Consider the following 18,619-nt stretch of genomic DNA (forward strand, 5'->3'; position numbering starts at 1 on the left):
AGTGGCCATGAAAAGTTGGTTATTCCCCCGTGAAAAGTTGATTATTCTCCCAAAAAAACAGCTGTGAAAAGTTGATTATTCCCTCCCAAAAAAGTGGCAGTGAGAAGTTGATTATTCCCAAAAATAGTGGCAATGAAAAGTTAAATATTCCCAAAAAACTGGCAGTGAAAAGTTGAGTTTTCCCCAAACAAACTGGCAGTGAAAAGTCAATTATTCCCCAAAAACTGGCAGTGAAAAGTTGATCATCCCCTAAAAAGTGGCCATGAAAAGTTTATTATTCTTCCCAAAAAAAGTGGCAGTGAAAAGTGGATTATTCTGATTTATCACAGAACTGGAGCTGCGGTTTGCTGTTATCACACCTTTTTTTCTTTCTAGGATTTACTCTGAAAAACAATTTCAACCACGTGGGTTTGCCCCAGAAAGTTTATTTCTCTCATTTATTGAAGATAAATCTGATTATTTCCATATTGCAGGTGCCTGCTGGGGTGAAAGGATTGGTGGTGTTAGGTTTCAAAACGTTTATTTTTAATTAAAATAAAAAATTAAAATTAAAATTAAAATTAAAATAAAAGCTAAACTTGCAAATCCACCTCTTCAGCCACCTATATTATATATTTATATATTTATGTATTTATACATTTATATATTTATATATTTATATATTTATGTATTTATATATTTATATATAAATATATTTATATATTTATATATTTATATATTTATATATTTATATATAAATATATTTATATATTTATATGTAAATATATTTATATATTTATATATTTATATGTTTATATGTTTATATGTTTATATATATTTATATATTCATATATATTGATATATTGATATATATTTATGTATTTATATGTTTATATATTTATATATTTACATTTTATATTTTTATATTTTTATATTTTTATTTTTTATATGTTTATATTTTTATATTTTATATTTTTATATTTTATATTTTTATTTATTTATATTTTTATTTATTTATATATTTATAATGAGCTATAAATGAATGAAATCGTAGCCAACACAGAAATTTCCTTTTCCTTGGCTTAGCAGGATTTTCTCTTACAGCGAAAATTTCCATTAAAGAAATAATTTCATTCATTACAGAAATCCCAGACACCTTTCAGGCAGGATGGTTTAATAAATCAGTGATTATTATTAATTTTAGCAATTATTTAAGCAGCGCTGAGTTTGAAAATCCAAATTTTAATGCGAATTTCAGATTATTAACAGGAAAGGAGCCAAACTGGGTGATCAGAGCTGATTGCTGGAGAGTTTTTATCACTAAAAAAAAGAATTTTTCACCATCTGAAGGGTTAAAGAGGTGATTTGTAACTCCTGGCAGCAAAATCCAAACTCAGATTATTAAATCACTTTTCAAATCTCTCTTTTTATTTGCTTTCCTTACCCTCAGCAGGATTGTGAATGGAGAGAATTATTTTCTCCTTTTGAAGAAAACAATTCCCTTGGGATCTCTGAGTTTGTTTGATTTGCAGAAAAAATCCAGAGCAGCATTTCTGAGCTTCTCCTGCTTCCTCTCTGCCTGGCCTGGCAAACTTCTCCCAAAAAAAAATTCAATTTTTGGCACAATTCTGAATCCTGGCTGCTCCAGGTGGAAATTCCTGGCCTGGGAAATCTCTCCCCAAAAAAAAATAAAATTTAAATTTTTGACACAATTCTGAATCCCTCCAGGTGAAAATTCCTGGCCTGGGAAATCTCTCCCAAAAAAAAAAAAAAATTTAAATTTTTGACACAATTCTGAATCCTGGCTGCTCCAGGTGAAAATTCCTGGCCTGGGAAACTTCTCCTAAAAAAAAAATTCAATTTTGGACACAATTCTGAATCCTGGCTGCTCCAGGTGAAAATTCCTGGCCTGGGAAATCTCTCCCAAAAAATAAAATTCAATTTTTGACACAATTCTGAATCCCTCCAGGTGAAAATTCCTGGGAAATTCTGGTTGTTTTCTGAGCAAACTTGGAGCTGCTCGGTTGGGATTTACCAATTAAAATTCCCCCTTAATCCTGCTAGAAGAATTTAATTCCCAATTAAGCTTTAATTACGCTTTTCTAATTCTAATCTGCGCCGGTTTTGGCGATTATTAGGCGCTGAAGAGAAATGGGATTTTTTCAAAGGGAAGAAATAAATGAAATTATGAGGAGGTTTGGTGTGGAAACTGCGAGGTGGGGGAGAAATGTTATCAGAAAATCTTTATTTCCTGCAGTCGTCAGATATCTCAGGATTTTATCAAACGGACACTCCACCCTTTGATTGTGGTTGTAATCCAAATTTCATGTGGCAGACGTGAAGATTTTGCCTTAAATGCCTTAAAAATGAAGATTTTAAGTTAAAATTACTTAAAAAATGAAGATTTTAAGTTAAAATGCCTTCAAAAAATGAAGATTTTAAGTTAAAATGCCTTAAAAAATGAAGATTTTAAGTTAAAATACCTTAAAAAATGAAGATTTTAAGTTAAAATGCCTTTAAAAATGAAGATTTTGTTAAAATACCTTTAAAAATGAAGATTTTAAGTTAAAATGCCTTAAAAATATGAAGATTTTGCCTTAAAATGCCTTTAAAAAAAGAAGATTTTAAGTTAAAATACCTTCAAAAAATGAAGATTTTAAGTTAAAATGCCTTAAAAATGAAGATTTTAAGTTAAAATGCCTTTAAAAAGTGAAGATTTTAAGTTAAAATGCCTTTAAAAAATGAAGATTTTAAGTTAAAGTGCCTTAAAAAATGAAGATTTTAAGTTAAAATGCCTTAAAAAGTGAAGATTTTACGTTAAAATACCTTCAAAAAATGAAGATTTTAAGTTAAAATTACTTAAAAAATGAAGATTTTGCCTTAAAATGCCTTAAAAAATGAAGATTTTAAGTTAAAATGCCTTAAAAAATGAAGATTTTAAGTTAAAATACCTTCAAAAAATGAAGATTTTAAGTTAAAATGCCTTCAAAAAATGAAGATTTTAAGTTAAAATTACTTAAAAAATGGACATTTTAAGTTAAAATGCCTTCAAAAAATGAAGATTTTAAGTTAAAATGCCTTTAAAAATGAAGATTTTAAGTTAAAATGCCTTAAAAAGTGAAGATTTTACATTAAAATACCTTCAAAAAATGAAGATTTTAAGTTAAAATGCCTTTAAAAAGTGAAGATTTTACGTTAAAATACCTTCAAAAAATGAAGATTTTAAGTTAAAATGCCTTCAAAAATGAAGATTTTGTTAAAATGCCTTAAAAAATGAAGATTTTGCCTTAAATGCCTTAAAAAATGAAGATTTTAAGTTAAAATGCCTTAAAAAGTGAAGATTTTAAGTTAAAATGCCTTAAAAAATGAAGATTTTAAGTTAAAATGCCTTCAAAAAATGAAGATTTTAAGTTAAAAATACCTTCAAAAAATGAAGATTTTAAGTTAAAAATACCTTCAAAAAATGAAGATTTTAAGTTAAAATGCCTTAAAAAGTGAAGATTTTACGTTGAAATACCTTCAAAAAATGACGATTTTAAGTTAAAATGCCTTAAAAATGAAGATTTTAAGTTAAAATGCCTTCAAAAAATGAAGATTTTAAGTTAAAATGCCTTAAAAAATGAAGATTTAAAATAATATTTAAGAATTCCTTTTAAACAATAACATTGGAGCCACCTGGGCTAGTGGGAGGTGTGGGGTGAATTAAATAATTGTTATTTAAAATAGTATTTAAAATTATATTTAAAATAGTAATTAAGGTCCAAGGCCAGGCAGGAGCAACCTGGGCTAGTGGGAGGTGTGGGGTGAATGAAATAATATTCAAAATATTTAAAATAGTATTTAAAATTATATTTAAAATAAGATTTTAAATAAGATTTAAGGTCCAAAGCCAAGTTGGAGCAACCTGGGATAGTGTGAGGTGTGGAGTGAATGAAATAATTAATATTTAAAATAGTATTTATAATGGTATTTAAAATAATATTTAAGGTCCAAGTCCAGGTTGGAGCAAACTGGAATAGTGTGAGGTGAATTAAATAATTAATATTTAAAATAGGATTTAAAATAAGATTTTAAATAAGATTTTAAATAAGATTTTAAATAATATTTAAGGTCCAAGGCCAGGTTGGAGCAACCTGGGATAGTGGGAGGTGTGGGATGAATTAAGTAATTAATGTGTAAAATAGTATTTAAAATAAGATCTAAAATAAGATTTAAAATTATATTTAAAATAAGATTTAAAGTAATATTTAAATAATATTTTAAATAATATTTTAAATAATATTTTAAATAATATTTAAGCTCCTTTCCCACCCAGATTCTTATTCTAGATTTCAGTGCTGCTCTCCTTTACCCACTCCTGAGCCACCTCACATCACAACAGAAAAATCCAATTTTTCCCCCTTTTTTTCTAAAAACCAGATCCCATTAAACTCCTGATTTCCTGTTAAATTTTCCCTGGTTTTTCCCACCCTGAATTCTCCCCCTTGATCTTTTCAGATCACAAATGACAACTGAGAGCAGCAAACTGCAACACCCTTTTTATTTCCTGAAATTATCACTTTTTAACCACAGAAATTCATCATTCAGCCAGGAAATCTCACAGGCTGAGCTCCCCCAGCTCATGGCTTTTCTCATTTTTATGTCCACTGAGATAAATCACCCCGAGGTGGGTAAATCCTACAAAAAAAAAACCCCCAAATATCCCAAAAAAATTTATTTTTGGGATAACCCCGAGCCACCCCTCCTCCCCATGCCTTTGGAGAGGAAACCAACACCTGTTGGAATAATTATTTCAACGTTTGGCTGAAATCCCAAACCAGGAGGGTTTTTTTTTTTAACAACAAAAACATGTGCAGGGTTTGGGGGAAAAGCACAGCGAGTTCTGGTGGTGTGATTTTTGTGTTCTGCAGCTCCACACGGGAGGGTTTTGGGTTCATTGAGTGATGCCAACATGGGAAATTTGCTTTAATTTTAGATATTTTGGGGTTGGAATTGTGTGGCAAAAGTGAATTTCTACCAAGGTGATGCTTTGGCTCATTCAGTGATACCAACACGTGAAATTTTCTTTAATTTCGGGTTTTTTTGGGTTGGAATTGTGTGGCAAAAGGGAATTTCTACCGAAGTGATGCTTTGGCTCATTAAGTGATGCCAGCACAGGTTTGCTCTAATTTGAAATATTTTTGGGTTGGAATGTTGTGGCAAAAGGGAATTATGTACCAAAGTGATGCTTTGGCTCAATAAGTGATACCAACACATGAAATTTTCTCTAATTTGATGTCTTTTTGGGTTGAAATTGTGTGGAAAAAAGGAATTGTGTACCAAAGTGATGCTTTGGCTCAATAAGTGATACCAACACATGAAATTTTCTTTAATTTCTTGTCTTTTTGGGTAGGAATTGTGTGGCAAAAGGGAATTTCTACCAAAGTGATGCTTTGGCTCATTCAGTGATACCAACACGGGAAATTTTCTCTAATTTCATGTCTTTTTGGGTTGAAATTGTGTGGAAAAAAGGAATTGTGTACCAAAGTGATGCTTTGGCTCATTCAGTGATACCAACATGTGAAATTTTCTCTAATTTTACATATTTTTGGGTTGGAATTGTGTGGCAAAAGGGAATTTCTACCAAGGTGTTGCTTTGGCTCAATAAGTGATACCAACACGTGAAATTTTCTTTAATTTCTTGTCTTTTTGGGTTGGAATTGTGTGGAAAAAAGGAATTGTGTACCAAGGTGATGCTTTGGCTCATTCAGTGATGCCAACACGTGAAATTTGCTCTAATTTTTTATATTTTTTGGGTTGGAATTGTGTGGCAAAAGGGAATTTCTACCAAGGTGATGCTTTGGCTCAATAAGTGATGCCAACATGTGAAATTTTCTGTAATTTTATATATTTTTGGGTTGGAATTGTGTGGAAAAAAGGAATTTCTACCAAGGTGATGCTTTGGCTCATTTAGTGATACCAACAAATATGAAATTTTCTCTAATTTTATGTCTTTTTGGGGTTGGAATTGTGTGGAAAAAATGCACAAGAAAATCAGGAGAACCTTTCCTGTTCCTCAGATGGAACCTTTCTGATCTATTTGCTAGAAAACACTGAGAATATTTTATAAATCCTCTGTTTTAGGGGATTATCTCCCCTTTTGGTGAGAATAAAAACCCTTCAGCCACTTTGTGAGTGATGTTGTCCCAATATTTGATGTTTTGGGAATGATACCAACACGTGAAATTTGCTCTAATTTTATATATTTTTGGGTTGGAATTGTGTGACAAAAGGGAATTTCTACCAAAGTGATGCTTTGGCTCAATAAGTGATGCCAACATGTGAAATTTGCTCTAATTTTATATATTTTTGGGTTGGAATTGTGTGGCAAAAGAGAATTGTGTACCAAAGTGATGCTTTGGCTCAATAAGTGACACCAACACGTGAAATTTTCTCTAATTTCATGTATTTTTGGGTTGGAATTGTGTGGCAAAAATGCACAAGAAAATCAGCAGAACCTTTCCTGCTCCTCAGATGGAATCTTTCTAAGCCATTTGCTAGAAAACACTGAGAATATTTTATAAATCCTCTGTTTTAGGGGATTATCTCCCCTTTTGGTGAGAAAATAAAACCCTTCAGCCACTTTGTGAGTGATGTCTTGTCCCAATATTTGATATTTTGGGAGCATTCTGTCCAAAGCTGGACATGATAATTTTGGAAGTGTTTTTCCCTAAATAATCCTGAGGTTCTGTGCTCCATGGAGAGGTTTTACATCCACAAAAATCAGGGATTAATTTGGTCCCTCAGCTCCAGCACAGAGATTTTTTAAACTGTGCAGCTGGAAATTGGTTCCTTCCAGGGAAAATTCCCTGAATAAAAGGTGTTTGAGTTTTCTAGGAATTGTTTGAACAGCAGGAAAATGCTGTTGTGCTCAGGGTGAGCTTGAATTCAGGGGCTGTTTGAGTATAAAATTCAATGGAATATAAAATTCAAATTAATATAAAATTCAAATTAATATAAAATTCAAATTAATATAAAATTCAAGTGAATATAAAATTCAAATGAATATAAAATTCAAATTAATATAAAATTCAATGGAATATAAAATTCAAATTAATACAAAATTCAATTGAATATAAAATTCAAATTAATATAAAATTCAAATTAATATAAAATTCAATTGAATACAAAATTCAAATTAATATAAAATTCAAATTAATATAAAATTCAATTGAATATAAAATTCAAATTAATACAAAATTCAATGGAATATAAAATTCAAATTAATACAAAATTCAAGTGAATATAAAATTCAAATTAATATAAAATTCAATTGAATATAAAATTCAATTGAATCTAAAATCCAAATTTTATTTAAACTGGGAGGATTTCCTCCCTGGAGTGGAATTCCCAGAGAAGCTCTTTGCCCCAGAGTCCCATTCAGGTGATTTGTAAATCAGGACTTTGGTGTTAAATGAAATCACTGAGGAATCATTGAAATATCAATGCTGCTGACCTAAAAGATGCAGAAAGATCACTCAAAAGAATAATCAAAAATCACACTTTTACTAATTAAACCACTACAGATTTCTGGAAGAAGTGACAGTGGAAGTGAGTTGGTGTTTGGGTAGAAAAAACCCAATTTTCTCTCTTGTACATCTCTTTTTGCACCAGAAATGTCTCCAATTATGGGCAAACAATGGGATATTTTAGGATATTTTACTGGAAATTCCAGGGATGTGCTGGAATATTTTATTGGGGAGTTGTCATTTGGAACTGGAGTAATAAAATAAAAATTCCATCCAGCTCTGCAGACCTTCACCTTCATTTCCACCTTCACCTGTCCAGCTGGGAATTCTTGGTTCTGTTGGAATTCTTAGTGATTTGTTTATTCTTTGGCTGAAGGGATTTTCTGTGAAAAAACCAGAAAAAAACCTCTGTCCTTTCTTTGCAAACCTGACTCTTCCTTTTCCTTGGAAATCTCTCCCTTCCCTTCTCTCCAGTGCTTTTCCTGCTGCAAGAAACTCGCGGAGAAATAAAAAATCCCGAAAATTTCCATTCCTAAAAATCCCCATTCATCCCTTTTTAACGCTTTCCATCCTCAGCCATCGCGGCATCAAATTATATTGCTCAAAACACTGAAAATTACATTTTTCTCCTAATTTTTTTTCAGCTACAGCTGCAGAAAACCCAATATTTGCAGCTGGGGCAGAGCCGTGGGCAGTACTACGGGGGATCACTGCCAAATGTGAACCAGATTGGGAACAGTGCCATGGATCTCCCCTTCCAGGTGAGCTTTCCCCTTGGATTTATGGATTAATTAGTGATTGATTTGTTAATTTGGATGGTGCTTTGTCCTCCCAGGAGCTCCTGAGGCGCAAAACTCAGCCGGTTTAAAAAGCTTTAGAATGGGGTTGGGATTTAAAATGGGATTTTTTTATTGGGGTTGGGTTGGATTTTAGCTCTCCTGCCCCTGGTTTTGGTGATTTGGGGTCAGGAATAATCTGAGAGGTGAAATTCCTGATAAAATCTGGGAAGATTTTGTAAATTCAAGGCGAAATGGGAGGAAATAAGGAGATTTTGGGAGCTGGGGGATGGAAAAAGTGATGGGAATGTTCTGTGGGAGTAATTTTGGGAGAGGAGAAAGGGATTGGGGCACAGAATATTATCAGAATAATCACTTTTTTTTGGGATGACTGAAAAGGAAACATAGGGATGTCCTGGTTGGGTTTTGTGCCTCCAGAGGTGATGCAGCATGAGCAGAAAATCAGAATTTCAGGGGAATATTTTGCAGTTTGAAGCATGTTTGGACACAAGATTTTCCCCATGGACAGAATTAATTTGTAGATCCTTTCTGAACTCCTAATTTCCACATTCAGCTGATCTAAAGTGCTCAAAATAATGAACATTTCTGCACCAGTTTTCCTTTTTTTTTTGAGCAGCAGCAGTTACAGTTTAGCTCACAAGGATGTGGTAAGGAGGAAATGTTGCCGTTTGTGGTTTTCTGCTGAAGAAAATTTATTCTGCTGAATAAATGTGGAGAAACTCTTGCTGACCTCCTCTGGCTGCCTCTCCAAATAGGTGCAGAGAGCTGGAATTTGGGCAGGTGAAAAACCTGAATTTTCTGCAAAAAGTCTGTTTAAATCTTGAATTCTTTGGGGAAAACAGAGCAGAGGTTTGTGGTGGATTGAAGTGTTACTCCACAATCTGATCTGCTCAAGTTTTTGGGTTTTTTTTTGTTAAGGAGGTTCAGAATTCCTTTTAAATAATAACATTTATTCCTTTTAAATAATAATATTTCAGTATTTCTCTGCCTGATGGTGATTTTTACCTGAACTGTTCAAATCCTGGAACTAGCACAGTGCTGGAAAATGCAAATATTCAAAAATTTATGAACGACAGGAGGAGAAAACACAAACAAACTCCTTAAACTCCACAATTTCCTTTATTTTTCACACACACACACAAAAAAAAAACCTCAAATCCATATTATTACCCATAAAAAATTAGGTTTTTTGTTAAGGAGTTTCAGAATTCCTTTTAAATAATAACATTTATTCCTTTTAAATAGTAATATTTCAATATTTCTGTGCCTGATGGTGATTTTTACCTGAACTGTTCAAATCCTGGAACAAACACAATGCTGGAAAAAGCAAATATTCCAAAATTTATGAATGACAGGAGGAGAAAACACAAACAAACTCCTTAAACTCCACGATTTTCTTTATTTTTTCACACACACACACTAAAAAAAAACCCCAAATCCATATTATTACCCATAAAAAAATCAGTTTTTTTGTTAAGGAGGTTCAGAATTCCTTTTAAATAATAACATTTATTCCTTTTAAATAATAACATTTATTCCTTTTAAATAGTAATATTTCAATATTTCTGTGCTTGATGGCGATTTTTACCTGAACTGTTCAAATCCTGGATCAAACACAATGCTGGAAAAAGCAAATATTCCAAAATTCATGGAAGACCAGAGGAGAAAACACAAACAAACTCTCCTTAAACTCCACAATTTCCTTCATTTTTTCACACACACACACTAAAAAAACCCCCAAATCCACATTATTACCCACAATTTTTTATTAATAAATTTTAACACAATTAATAAATTTTTTTATCAATAACCAGAGGAGAAGACACAAACAAACTCCTTAAACTCCACGATTTCCTTCATTTTTCCCACACACACACCCTAAAAAAAACCCCCAAATCCATATTATTACCCATAAAAAATTAGTTTTTTTGTTGAGGAGGTTCAGAATTCCTTTTAAATAACAACATTTATTCCTTTTAAATAATAATATTTATTCTTTTTAAGTAGTAATATTTCAGTATTTCTGTGCCTGATGGCGATTTTTACCCGAACTATTTTAATCCTGGATCAAACACAATGCTGGAAAAAGCAAATATTCCAAAATTCATGGAAGACCAGAGGAGAAAACACAAGCAAACTCCTCAAACTCCACGATTTCCTTCATTTTTTCACACACACACACCAAAAAAAACCCCCAAATCCACATTATTACCCACAATTTTTTATTAATAAATTTTAACACAATTAATAAATTTTTTTATCAATAACCAGAGGAGAAGACACAAACAAACTCCTCAAACTCCACGATTTCCTTCATTTTTTCACACACACACCCTAAAAAAAACCCCCAAATCCATATTATTACCCATAAAAAATTAGTTTTTTTGTTGAGGAGGTTCAGAATTCCTTTTAAATAACAACATTTATTCCTTTTAAATAATAATATTTATTTTTTTTAAGTAGTAATATTTCAGTATTTCTGTGCCTGATGGCGATTTTTACCCAAACTATTTTAATCCTGGATCTAACACAATGCTGGAAAAAGCAAATACTCAAAAATTCATGGAAGACCAGAGGAGAAGACACAAACAAAGTCCTTAAACTCCATGATTTCCTTCATTTTTTCACACACACACCCTAAAAAAACCCCCCAAATCCACATTATTACCCACAATAAAACTCTCACAACCACCAAACCCTCCCATCTTCCCCCAATTTTCACCCCAAACCACCTCTGGGGCGCCGAGGCAGAGGCTGGGTCGGTGTCTGAGCATCTCTGCTTCTTTGATTTGCAGCACAACGGAGCTCTGGCTGAAGCCTTTGGAGCAGTTCCTGTCTCTTTGGTAAACAAGCATTTAGGTTTGTGCAAATACGTATTTAGGACTGGTCCTGTTTGCCCAGGTTGGATACGTATTTCGGCACAGGATTTATTTGGTTTCACCTCCCCAAGCTCCCCCCTGCAGGATTGCCACACACATCCAGGTTGTTGCCATGCATCCCAGTCGGGAAAATTGCAAATAATTCCTGTGCAGACCTCCCTGGACTTGCTGTGCTGTGATGAGCGATGGTTTGGGGTTTTTTTGGGGTTGATTCTTCGGGGTTTTTGGGTGCAGAAAGGGTGTTTTTGGGTCTTGGCCTGTGGTTTTCAGCCGTTTCTGAGCATGTGCACTGCATGTTTGAATTCGTGGGGAAGAATGAATTCCCAAATCAGAATGAAATCTCAAATCAGAATGAATTCCCAAATCAGAGTGAAATCCCAAATGAGAATGAATTCCCAAATGAGAATGAAGTCCCAAATCAGAATGAATTCCCAAATCAGAAAGAAATCTCAAATCAGAATGAATTCCCAAATCAGAGTGAAATCCCAAATCAGAATGAATTCCCAAATCAGAGTGAAATCCCAAATCAGAATGAAATCCCAAATCAGAATGAATTCCCAAATCAGAGTGAAATCCCAAATCAGAATGAATTCCCAAATCAGAATGAATTCCCAAATCAGAATGAAATCCCAAATCAGAATGAAATCCCAAATCAGAATGAATTCCCAAATCAGAATGAATTCCCAAATCAGAATGAAATCCCAAATCAGAATGAATTCCCAAATCAGAATAAATTCCCAAATCAGAGTGAATTCCCAAATCAGAATGAATGAAATCCCAAATCAGAATGAATGAATTCCCAAATCAGAATGAAATCCCAAATCAGAATGAATTCCCAAATCAGAATGAAATCCCAAATCAGAATGAATGAATTCCCAAATCAGAATGAAATCCCAAATCAGAATGAATGAATTCCCAAATCAGAATGAAATCCCAAATCAGAATGAATTCCCAAATCAGAATGAATTCCCAAATCAGAATGAAATCCCAAATCAGAATGAAATCCCAAATCAGAATGAATTCCCAAATCAATCAGAATGAAATCCCAAATCAGAATGAAATCCCAAATCAGAATGAATTCCCAAATCAGAATGAATGAATTCCCAAATCAGAATGAAATCCCAAATCAGAATGAATGAATTCCCAAATCAGAATGAATGAATTCCCAAATCAGAATGAAATCCCAAATCAGAATGAAATCCCAAATCAGAATGAAATCCCAAATCAGAATGAATGAAATCCCAAATCAGAATGAAATCCCAAATCAGAATGAATTCCCAAATCAGAATGAAATCCCAAATCAGAATGAATGAATTCCCAAATCAGAATGAATTCCCAAATCAGAATGAATTCCCAAATCAGAATGAATGAATTCCCAAATCAGAATGAATTCCCAAATCAGAATGAATGAAATCCCAAATCAGAATGAAATCCCAAATCAGAATGAATTCCCAAATCAGAATGAAATCCCAAATCAGAATGAATTCCCAAATCAGAATGAAATCTCAAATCAGAATGAATTCCCAAATCAGAGTGAATTCCCAAATCAGAATGAAATCCCAAATCAGAATGAATTCCCAAATCAGAATGAAATGCCAAATCAGAATGAATGAAATCCCAAATCAGAATGAATTCCCAAATCAGAATGAATGAATTCCCAAATCAGAGTGAAATCCCAAATCAGAATGAAATCCCAAATCAGAATGAAATCCCAAATCGGAATGAATTCCCAAATCAGAATGAAATCCCAAATCAGAATGAATGAAATCCCAAATCAGAATGAAATCCCAAATCAGAGTGAATTCCCAAATCAGAATGAAATCTCAAATCAGAATGAATGAATTCCCAAATCAGAATGAATGAATTCCCAAATCAGAATAAATTCCCAAATCAGAATGAAATCCCAAACCCTGCTTGGCACCAGGAGGCACCAAAATCCCAACTGGCAGTAGGAATCACTGCTCCTTCCTTCCCCCTCATCCACCTCACTGGGTTTGTTCCTTGAGAAATCCTAAAAGGACACTTGGAGAGCACTGAGCTTTTTCCTTCCTGTCTGTATTGAGCTGCTTTTTGAGTGTTTTCATGGGAGGTTTGGGTTTGGTGTGAAATCCTTGAATTTGCCAAGAATTCTGTCTCAAATCCTTAATTTGACCAAGAATTCTGGTCTAAATCCTTAATTTGACCAAAATTCTGTCTCAAATCCTTAACCAAAACCCAAACCAACAAAACCCAAACCTTAATTTACCAAGAATTCTGTCTCAAATCCTTCAATTTGACCAAGAATTCTGTCTCAAATCCTTGAATTTGACCAAGAATTCTGCTCTCAAATCCTTCAATTTGACCAAGAATTCTGCTCTCAAATCCTTGAATTTTGCCAAGAATTCTGATCTCAAATCCTTGAATTTGACCAAGAATTCTGATCTCAAATCCTTGAATTTGGCCAAGAATTCTGGTCTCAAATCCTTGAATTTTGCGAAGAATTCTGATCTCAAATCCTTGAATTTGGCCAAGAATTCTGATCTCAAATCCTTTAATTTGGCCAAGAATTCTGATCTCAAATCCTTGAATTTGACCAAGAATTCTGGTCTCAAATCCTTGAATTTGACCAAGAATTCTGGTCTCAAATCCTTCAATTTGACCAAAAATTCTGATCTCAGAATCCTTGAATCTGATTTTTCAGGGAGTAAAAACCCTCTTAGTTCCTCATTTTCCCAAATAAAATCGATGCTCGGGTGTATTAATCCTTTTAATCCATTTTTTCCCCTATATTTAAGATTTCCTGCAGTTAAAAATACACCATGCAGGGATGGGGAGTTTTAATCCAGGCCACGTTATCCTGCTGTTTGGCCTTAAATAAATTTTACAGGAGGATTCCTGAGGGAAGCCAGACCTGTAGGAGGTAATATCCTTTTCCTCAGGTGTTTTTTTTTTCCCAAAATTCAGGATTCTTCTGGGATCTTCCTTCCTGGAAAGCCAGGGAACAGCATTGCCCCAAAATCCCTTTTTTTATGTTAACTGTGCCACTGCTGCACTCAAAGGACATTTTTTGTTGAGTTTTTAACAAGGAAGTCATGCCAAAAAAAAAGGGAAAACCTGAGAAAAAGCTGTTTTTACATCCAATTTTTAGTCTTTATAGTTTTTTTTAGCCTTGAGATTCCAGGTGAGCTCTGCACTCCCAGTGCTCCAGGCTGGCTGCTCCTTTTTTTAGCACCACTGACATAGGAAATTGCTTTTCCTGTTGACCTTCCAAGCACATCTTTGCAAATGGTGCTGCATTTTGGGCTTGAACAGCATTTTGGGTTTTTTGCTAACTTTGGAATGATGAATATTCCCAGTTCTCTGTGAGGATTTTCACTCAGTGTTTGCAGCAGAGATTAAAGCACCACCTTGGAATTTCCAACCCTCAAAATTGGGATTTCTATCTGAGATTTCTCAGCCTTCAAACCAAAACACAAACCCCACGATGTGAAGGGCTGAGAGTGCAGTCAGCAGTCAGCTCTGCTCCTTTCTGCTCGCCTGCTGCCCGAAATATTCTGCTGCACCTAAAAATGTTGGCCCTGAAATGAGAAAATAAACACCACAAGCCCCTCTGGGTGTGCAGAGAGGGTGAGGAGCCCAATATTTGCCGAAGGGAAGAGAGTTTAAAATAGTCGAAAGGCTCTTTAAAAAGTTATTACAAACAAAGCTTTTCAAAATAAATGCGAAGCTCGAAGAGAAATAATCTTTTCGACAGCCAAAGCTGACACTTGGAAGAAAAGAAAAACAAACAACCCACAAAAAAAAAAAAAAAAAAAAAAGGAAAAAAGGGATGAATGTGGAAGCCAGATGGTTTCATGGCTTGGCAGACAGGACAGTGCATTTGCCACGTGCAGCACCTGAATGGAGGAGGAAATTTTGGATTTCCAAACAGATGGTGTTGAGGGACTCAGCAAAGCTGTTCGCCTTGGCAGGGAGAGCAGGGCTGGGGAGGTTTGTTCTCCCTGGAGAGCCATCAATTGCTGGTGGAGCAGGAGCAGAGATTGACCCCTCAGCACTTCCTCTGTCCCCCCCGGGTTTGGGACAGGGAAGGGCTTTGGAAAAACGGGGAAGTTTTCCAGTTCAGCCTGGGAATTCATCTTGCCTGTCCTTTCCCTGCCACGCTGGTGCTCTGAGATCATCTGCTGACAGGAACCCTGCAGGATGTCAGTGCTGATAAGAGCCCAGGTGGGCTCATCCCGCCGAAAACCCCTCCAAAAACCATCACTTTTTCTAGACAGAGGAGGAAGGAAACTGCTTTTCCTTTTCATTTCGTTCTCTCAGTGTCCCCTTAAGCTGATCCTGCCGAGAGGAGGGGTGAGAGGAAACCCTGAGAGAAGGGAATGCTGAGCTCAGCGTGCATCTCCTGCCCTCGGCATGTTCCTCCTGGATGCATCCTGCATGCTGCACCAAGGGCATGTGGGCAGCAGCTCAGGGGGCTCAGGGATGCCAGGCTGGGACCAGGGCAGCGCCGAACCTTCCCAAAAATTCGGTGGAGTTAAAAAAAACCAGCAAACACACCATCCACATCGTTTCTTGGAGCGATTCCTTAGAGCGAAACGGCCTGGCTCAGCTGTGAGGAGCTGTGGGCAGCTTGTGGGGTGTTCTCCCCGTGGGTAATCCCTGTGGATAACTCGTGTGTCTCTCCCAGACTCCCTTCCAGTCGTCGGCACTGGACACCAGCAGGACCACGCGGCACCACGGCCTGGTGGACAGAGTGTACCGCGACAGGAACCGCCTGGGCTCGCCGCACCGCCGGCCGCTCTCCGTGGACAAACACGGCCGGCAGATATCCTTTGGGGCAGGGCTGGGGGTGTGGGCTCTGCTCCCTGCTCCTCAGCTGCTCACTCCTCAGCTCCTCACTCCTCAGCTCCTCAGCTCCTCACTCCTCAGCTCCTCACCTCCTCAGCTCCTCACTCCTCAGCTGCTCAGCTCCTCAGCTCCTCAGCTCCTCACTCCTCAGCTCCTCACTCCTCAGCTCCTCACTCCTCAGCTCCTCACTCCTCAGCTCCTCACTCCTCAGCTCCTCACTCCTCAGCTCCTCAGCTCCTCACTCCTCAGCTCCTCACTCCTCAGCTCCTCAGCTCCTCACTCCTCAGCTCCTCACCTCCTCACCTCCTCAGCTCCTCACTCCTCAGCTCCTCAGCTCCTCACTCCTCAGCTCCTCACTCCTCAGCTCCTCACTCCTCAGCTCCTCAGCTCCTCACTCCTCAGCTCCTCAGCTCCTCACTCCTCAGCTCCTCAGCTCCTCAGCTGCTCACTCCTCAGCTCCTCACTCCTCAGCTCCTCACTCCTCAGCTCCTCACCTCACCCAGCTCCGTGTCACTGCTGGTGCTGAGCGCTGAGCTCATCCATAAATGTGTGTGGAGTCAGAGTTCACATTTCCCTAGCTTTTTGTGGGATTATGATCCTTACAGGGTGAGAGGGATGATGGTTTTTGTGGGATATGATCCTCGTGGAGTGAGAGGGATAGTGATTTTTGTGGGATATGATCCTTACAGAGTGAAAGGGATGATGATTTTTGTGGGATCCACATGGAGTGAGAGGGACAATGACTTTTGTGGGATATGATCCTTACAGGGTGAGAGGGATAATGATTTTTGTGGGATATGATCCTTACAGGGTGAGAGGGACAATGATTTTTGTGGGATATGATCCACCTGCAGTGGGAGGGACAATGATTTTTGTGGGATGATGATCCTTACAGGGTGAGAGGGATAATGATTTTTGTGGGATATGATCCACATGGAGTGAGAGGGATGCTGATTTTTGTGGGATAATCCTCGTGGAGTGACAGGGATAGTGATTTTTGTGGGATATGATCCTTACAGAGTGAAAGGGATGATGATTTTTGTGGGATCCACATGGAGTGAGAGGGATAGTGACTTTTGTGGGATATGATCCACGTGGAGTGGGAGGGACAATGATTTTTGTGGGATGATGATCCTTACAGAGTGAGAGGGATGATGGTTTTTGTGGGATAATGATCCTTACAGGCTCTGGGACCCTGGGGTGGATGGGTGACAGCAGCAGGGCTTCACTCAGGGCTAAGGTCCCCATCGGTCTGGGGACTTCCCTGAGGGGTTCCTGCCATCCTCAGCTGGGCATTTGGGATTGTCCTGTGGGATATCTGTGTGTCCAAAATGGATTTGATTGATGAGAATTGGCTGGATGGACGTTCCCAAAGAGTTGTGGTCAAGAGCTCAATGTCCCAGATGTCCTCAGGGCTGTTTTGGGGACATTTCCTGGTGCCATGGACAGTAGGATTGGGTTCACCCTCACCTCTGGATCCTCTAATTCCACCCCAAACCATTCCCTGGCTCTCTGAAAGCTCATTGCTGTCTTGGGGAAATGGAGTTTCCCTTCAGAGCTGAGCAAACCCAACCTGGTTGATCCTTTGCAGCTCCTGGTTTTTAATGCTTTTTAGTGCAGATTGATCATCCCTTTGGGATTTGGGAACAGGAATTGGCTGATTATTCCTGGCAGGTTTGAAATCAGAGGGGATTGATGGGGAATGAGGAGTTAAAACCATGGAAAAGCAGGAAAGTTTCTCATTGTTCAAATATTCCAACAATCCAAGTAATATTTTGTATTTAGCATCCTTTTAAAGTTCCCCACAGAGAATCTGTGAGTTCAGTGGTTCTGAGAGGATAACTGGAATTATTCCTAGGAAATTATTCCTAGGAAAAGATTTCCTGGGTGGTTCTGAGAGAATAACTGGAATTTTTCTTAGGAAAAGATTTCTTAGGTGGTTCTGAGAGAATAACTGGAATTATTCTTAGGAAAAGATTTCTTAGGTGGTTCTGAGGGAATAACTGGAATTATTCCTGGGAAAAGATTTCCTGGGTGGTTCTGAGAGGATAACTGGAATTATTCCTAGGAAAATATTTTCTAGGTGGTTCAGAGAGGATGACTGGAATTATTCCTAGGAAATTATTCCTAGGAAAAGATTTCCTAGGTGGTTCTGAGAAGGTAACTGGAATTATTGCTGGGAAATTATTCCTAGGAAATTATTCTTAGGAAAAGATTTCCTGGGTGGTTCTGAGAGGATAACTGGAATTTTTCCTGGGAAAAGATTTCCAGCTTGAGTGGGAAGTTGTCCTTAACCCTGAATTCACGTGGACAGCTGTCCCTATGGCACGGTGTACCTGTCCCCTCCCTCAGACACCAGCTGGAGAAGGTGAGTGCCACATCCTGGGGGGAAATTTGGGATTTTTTGGGATGTTTGGGATATTCTCTGACTCTGCAGCAGCTTGGAGTTGTGCCTTTCCAAACTCTTTTAAGTTTTTAATTTGATGGTACTCATTTTAGATGAGCTTTAAAATTCAAAGTGTCAGAAGTGACACCTTTATTTCTTCACCTTTATTTATTTTTTAAAGGTAAATCTTGGCAGAAATCCTCAGGCACAGCCCAGAATTATTGAGGTGTTGGATATTTCTCT

The 18,619-nt window shown here is 36.8% G+C and overlaps 1 protein-coding gene across 8 annotated transcripts in view; it reads left to right on the forward strand.

Moving 5' to 3' along the window:
* Positions 1-18,619, forward strand: part of CRTC1 (CREB regulated transcription coactivator 1) — a 61,131-nt gene that overhangs the window by 15,924 nt on the left and 26,588 nt on the right. For 5 of the 8 annotated variants that reach the window (XM_085040467.1, XM_085040472.1, XM_085040468.1 and 2 more), the window contains exons 2-5: positions 8,132-8,248; positions 11,080-11,127; positions 15,830-15,967; positions 18,297-18,358. In XM_085040467.1, the coding sequence (XP_084896593.1) occupies positions 8,132-8,248; positions 11,080-11,127; positions 15,830-15,967; positions 18,297-18,358 (365 nt within the window). The remainder of the gene's footprint in view (positions 1-8,131; positions 8,249-11,079; positions 11,128-15,829; positions 15,968-18,296; positions 18,359-18,619) is intronic. The other 3 variants (XM_085040470.1, XM_085040471.1, XM_085040474.1) reach the window with 1 other exon arrangement.

This window comes from Lichenostomus cassidix, chromosome 28 (genome assembly GCF_008360975.1).
Source record: "Lichenostomus cassidix isolate B80296 chromosome 28, HeHo_3.0, whole genome shotgun sequence".
NCBI lineage: Eukaryota > Metazoa > Chordata > Aves > Passeriformes > Meliphagidae > Lichenostomus > Lichenostomus cassidix.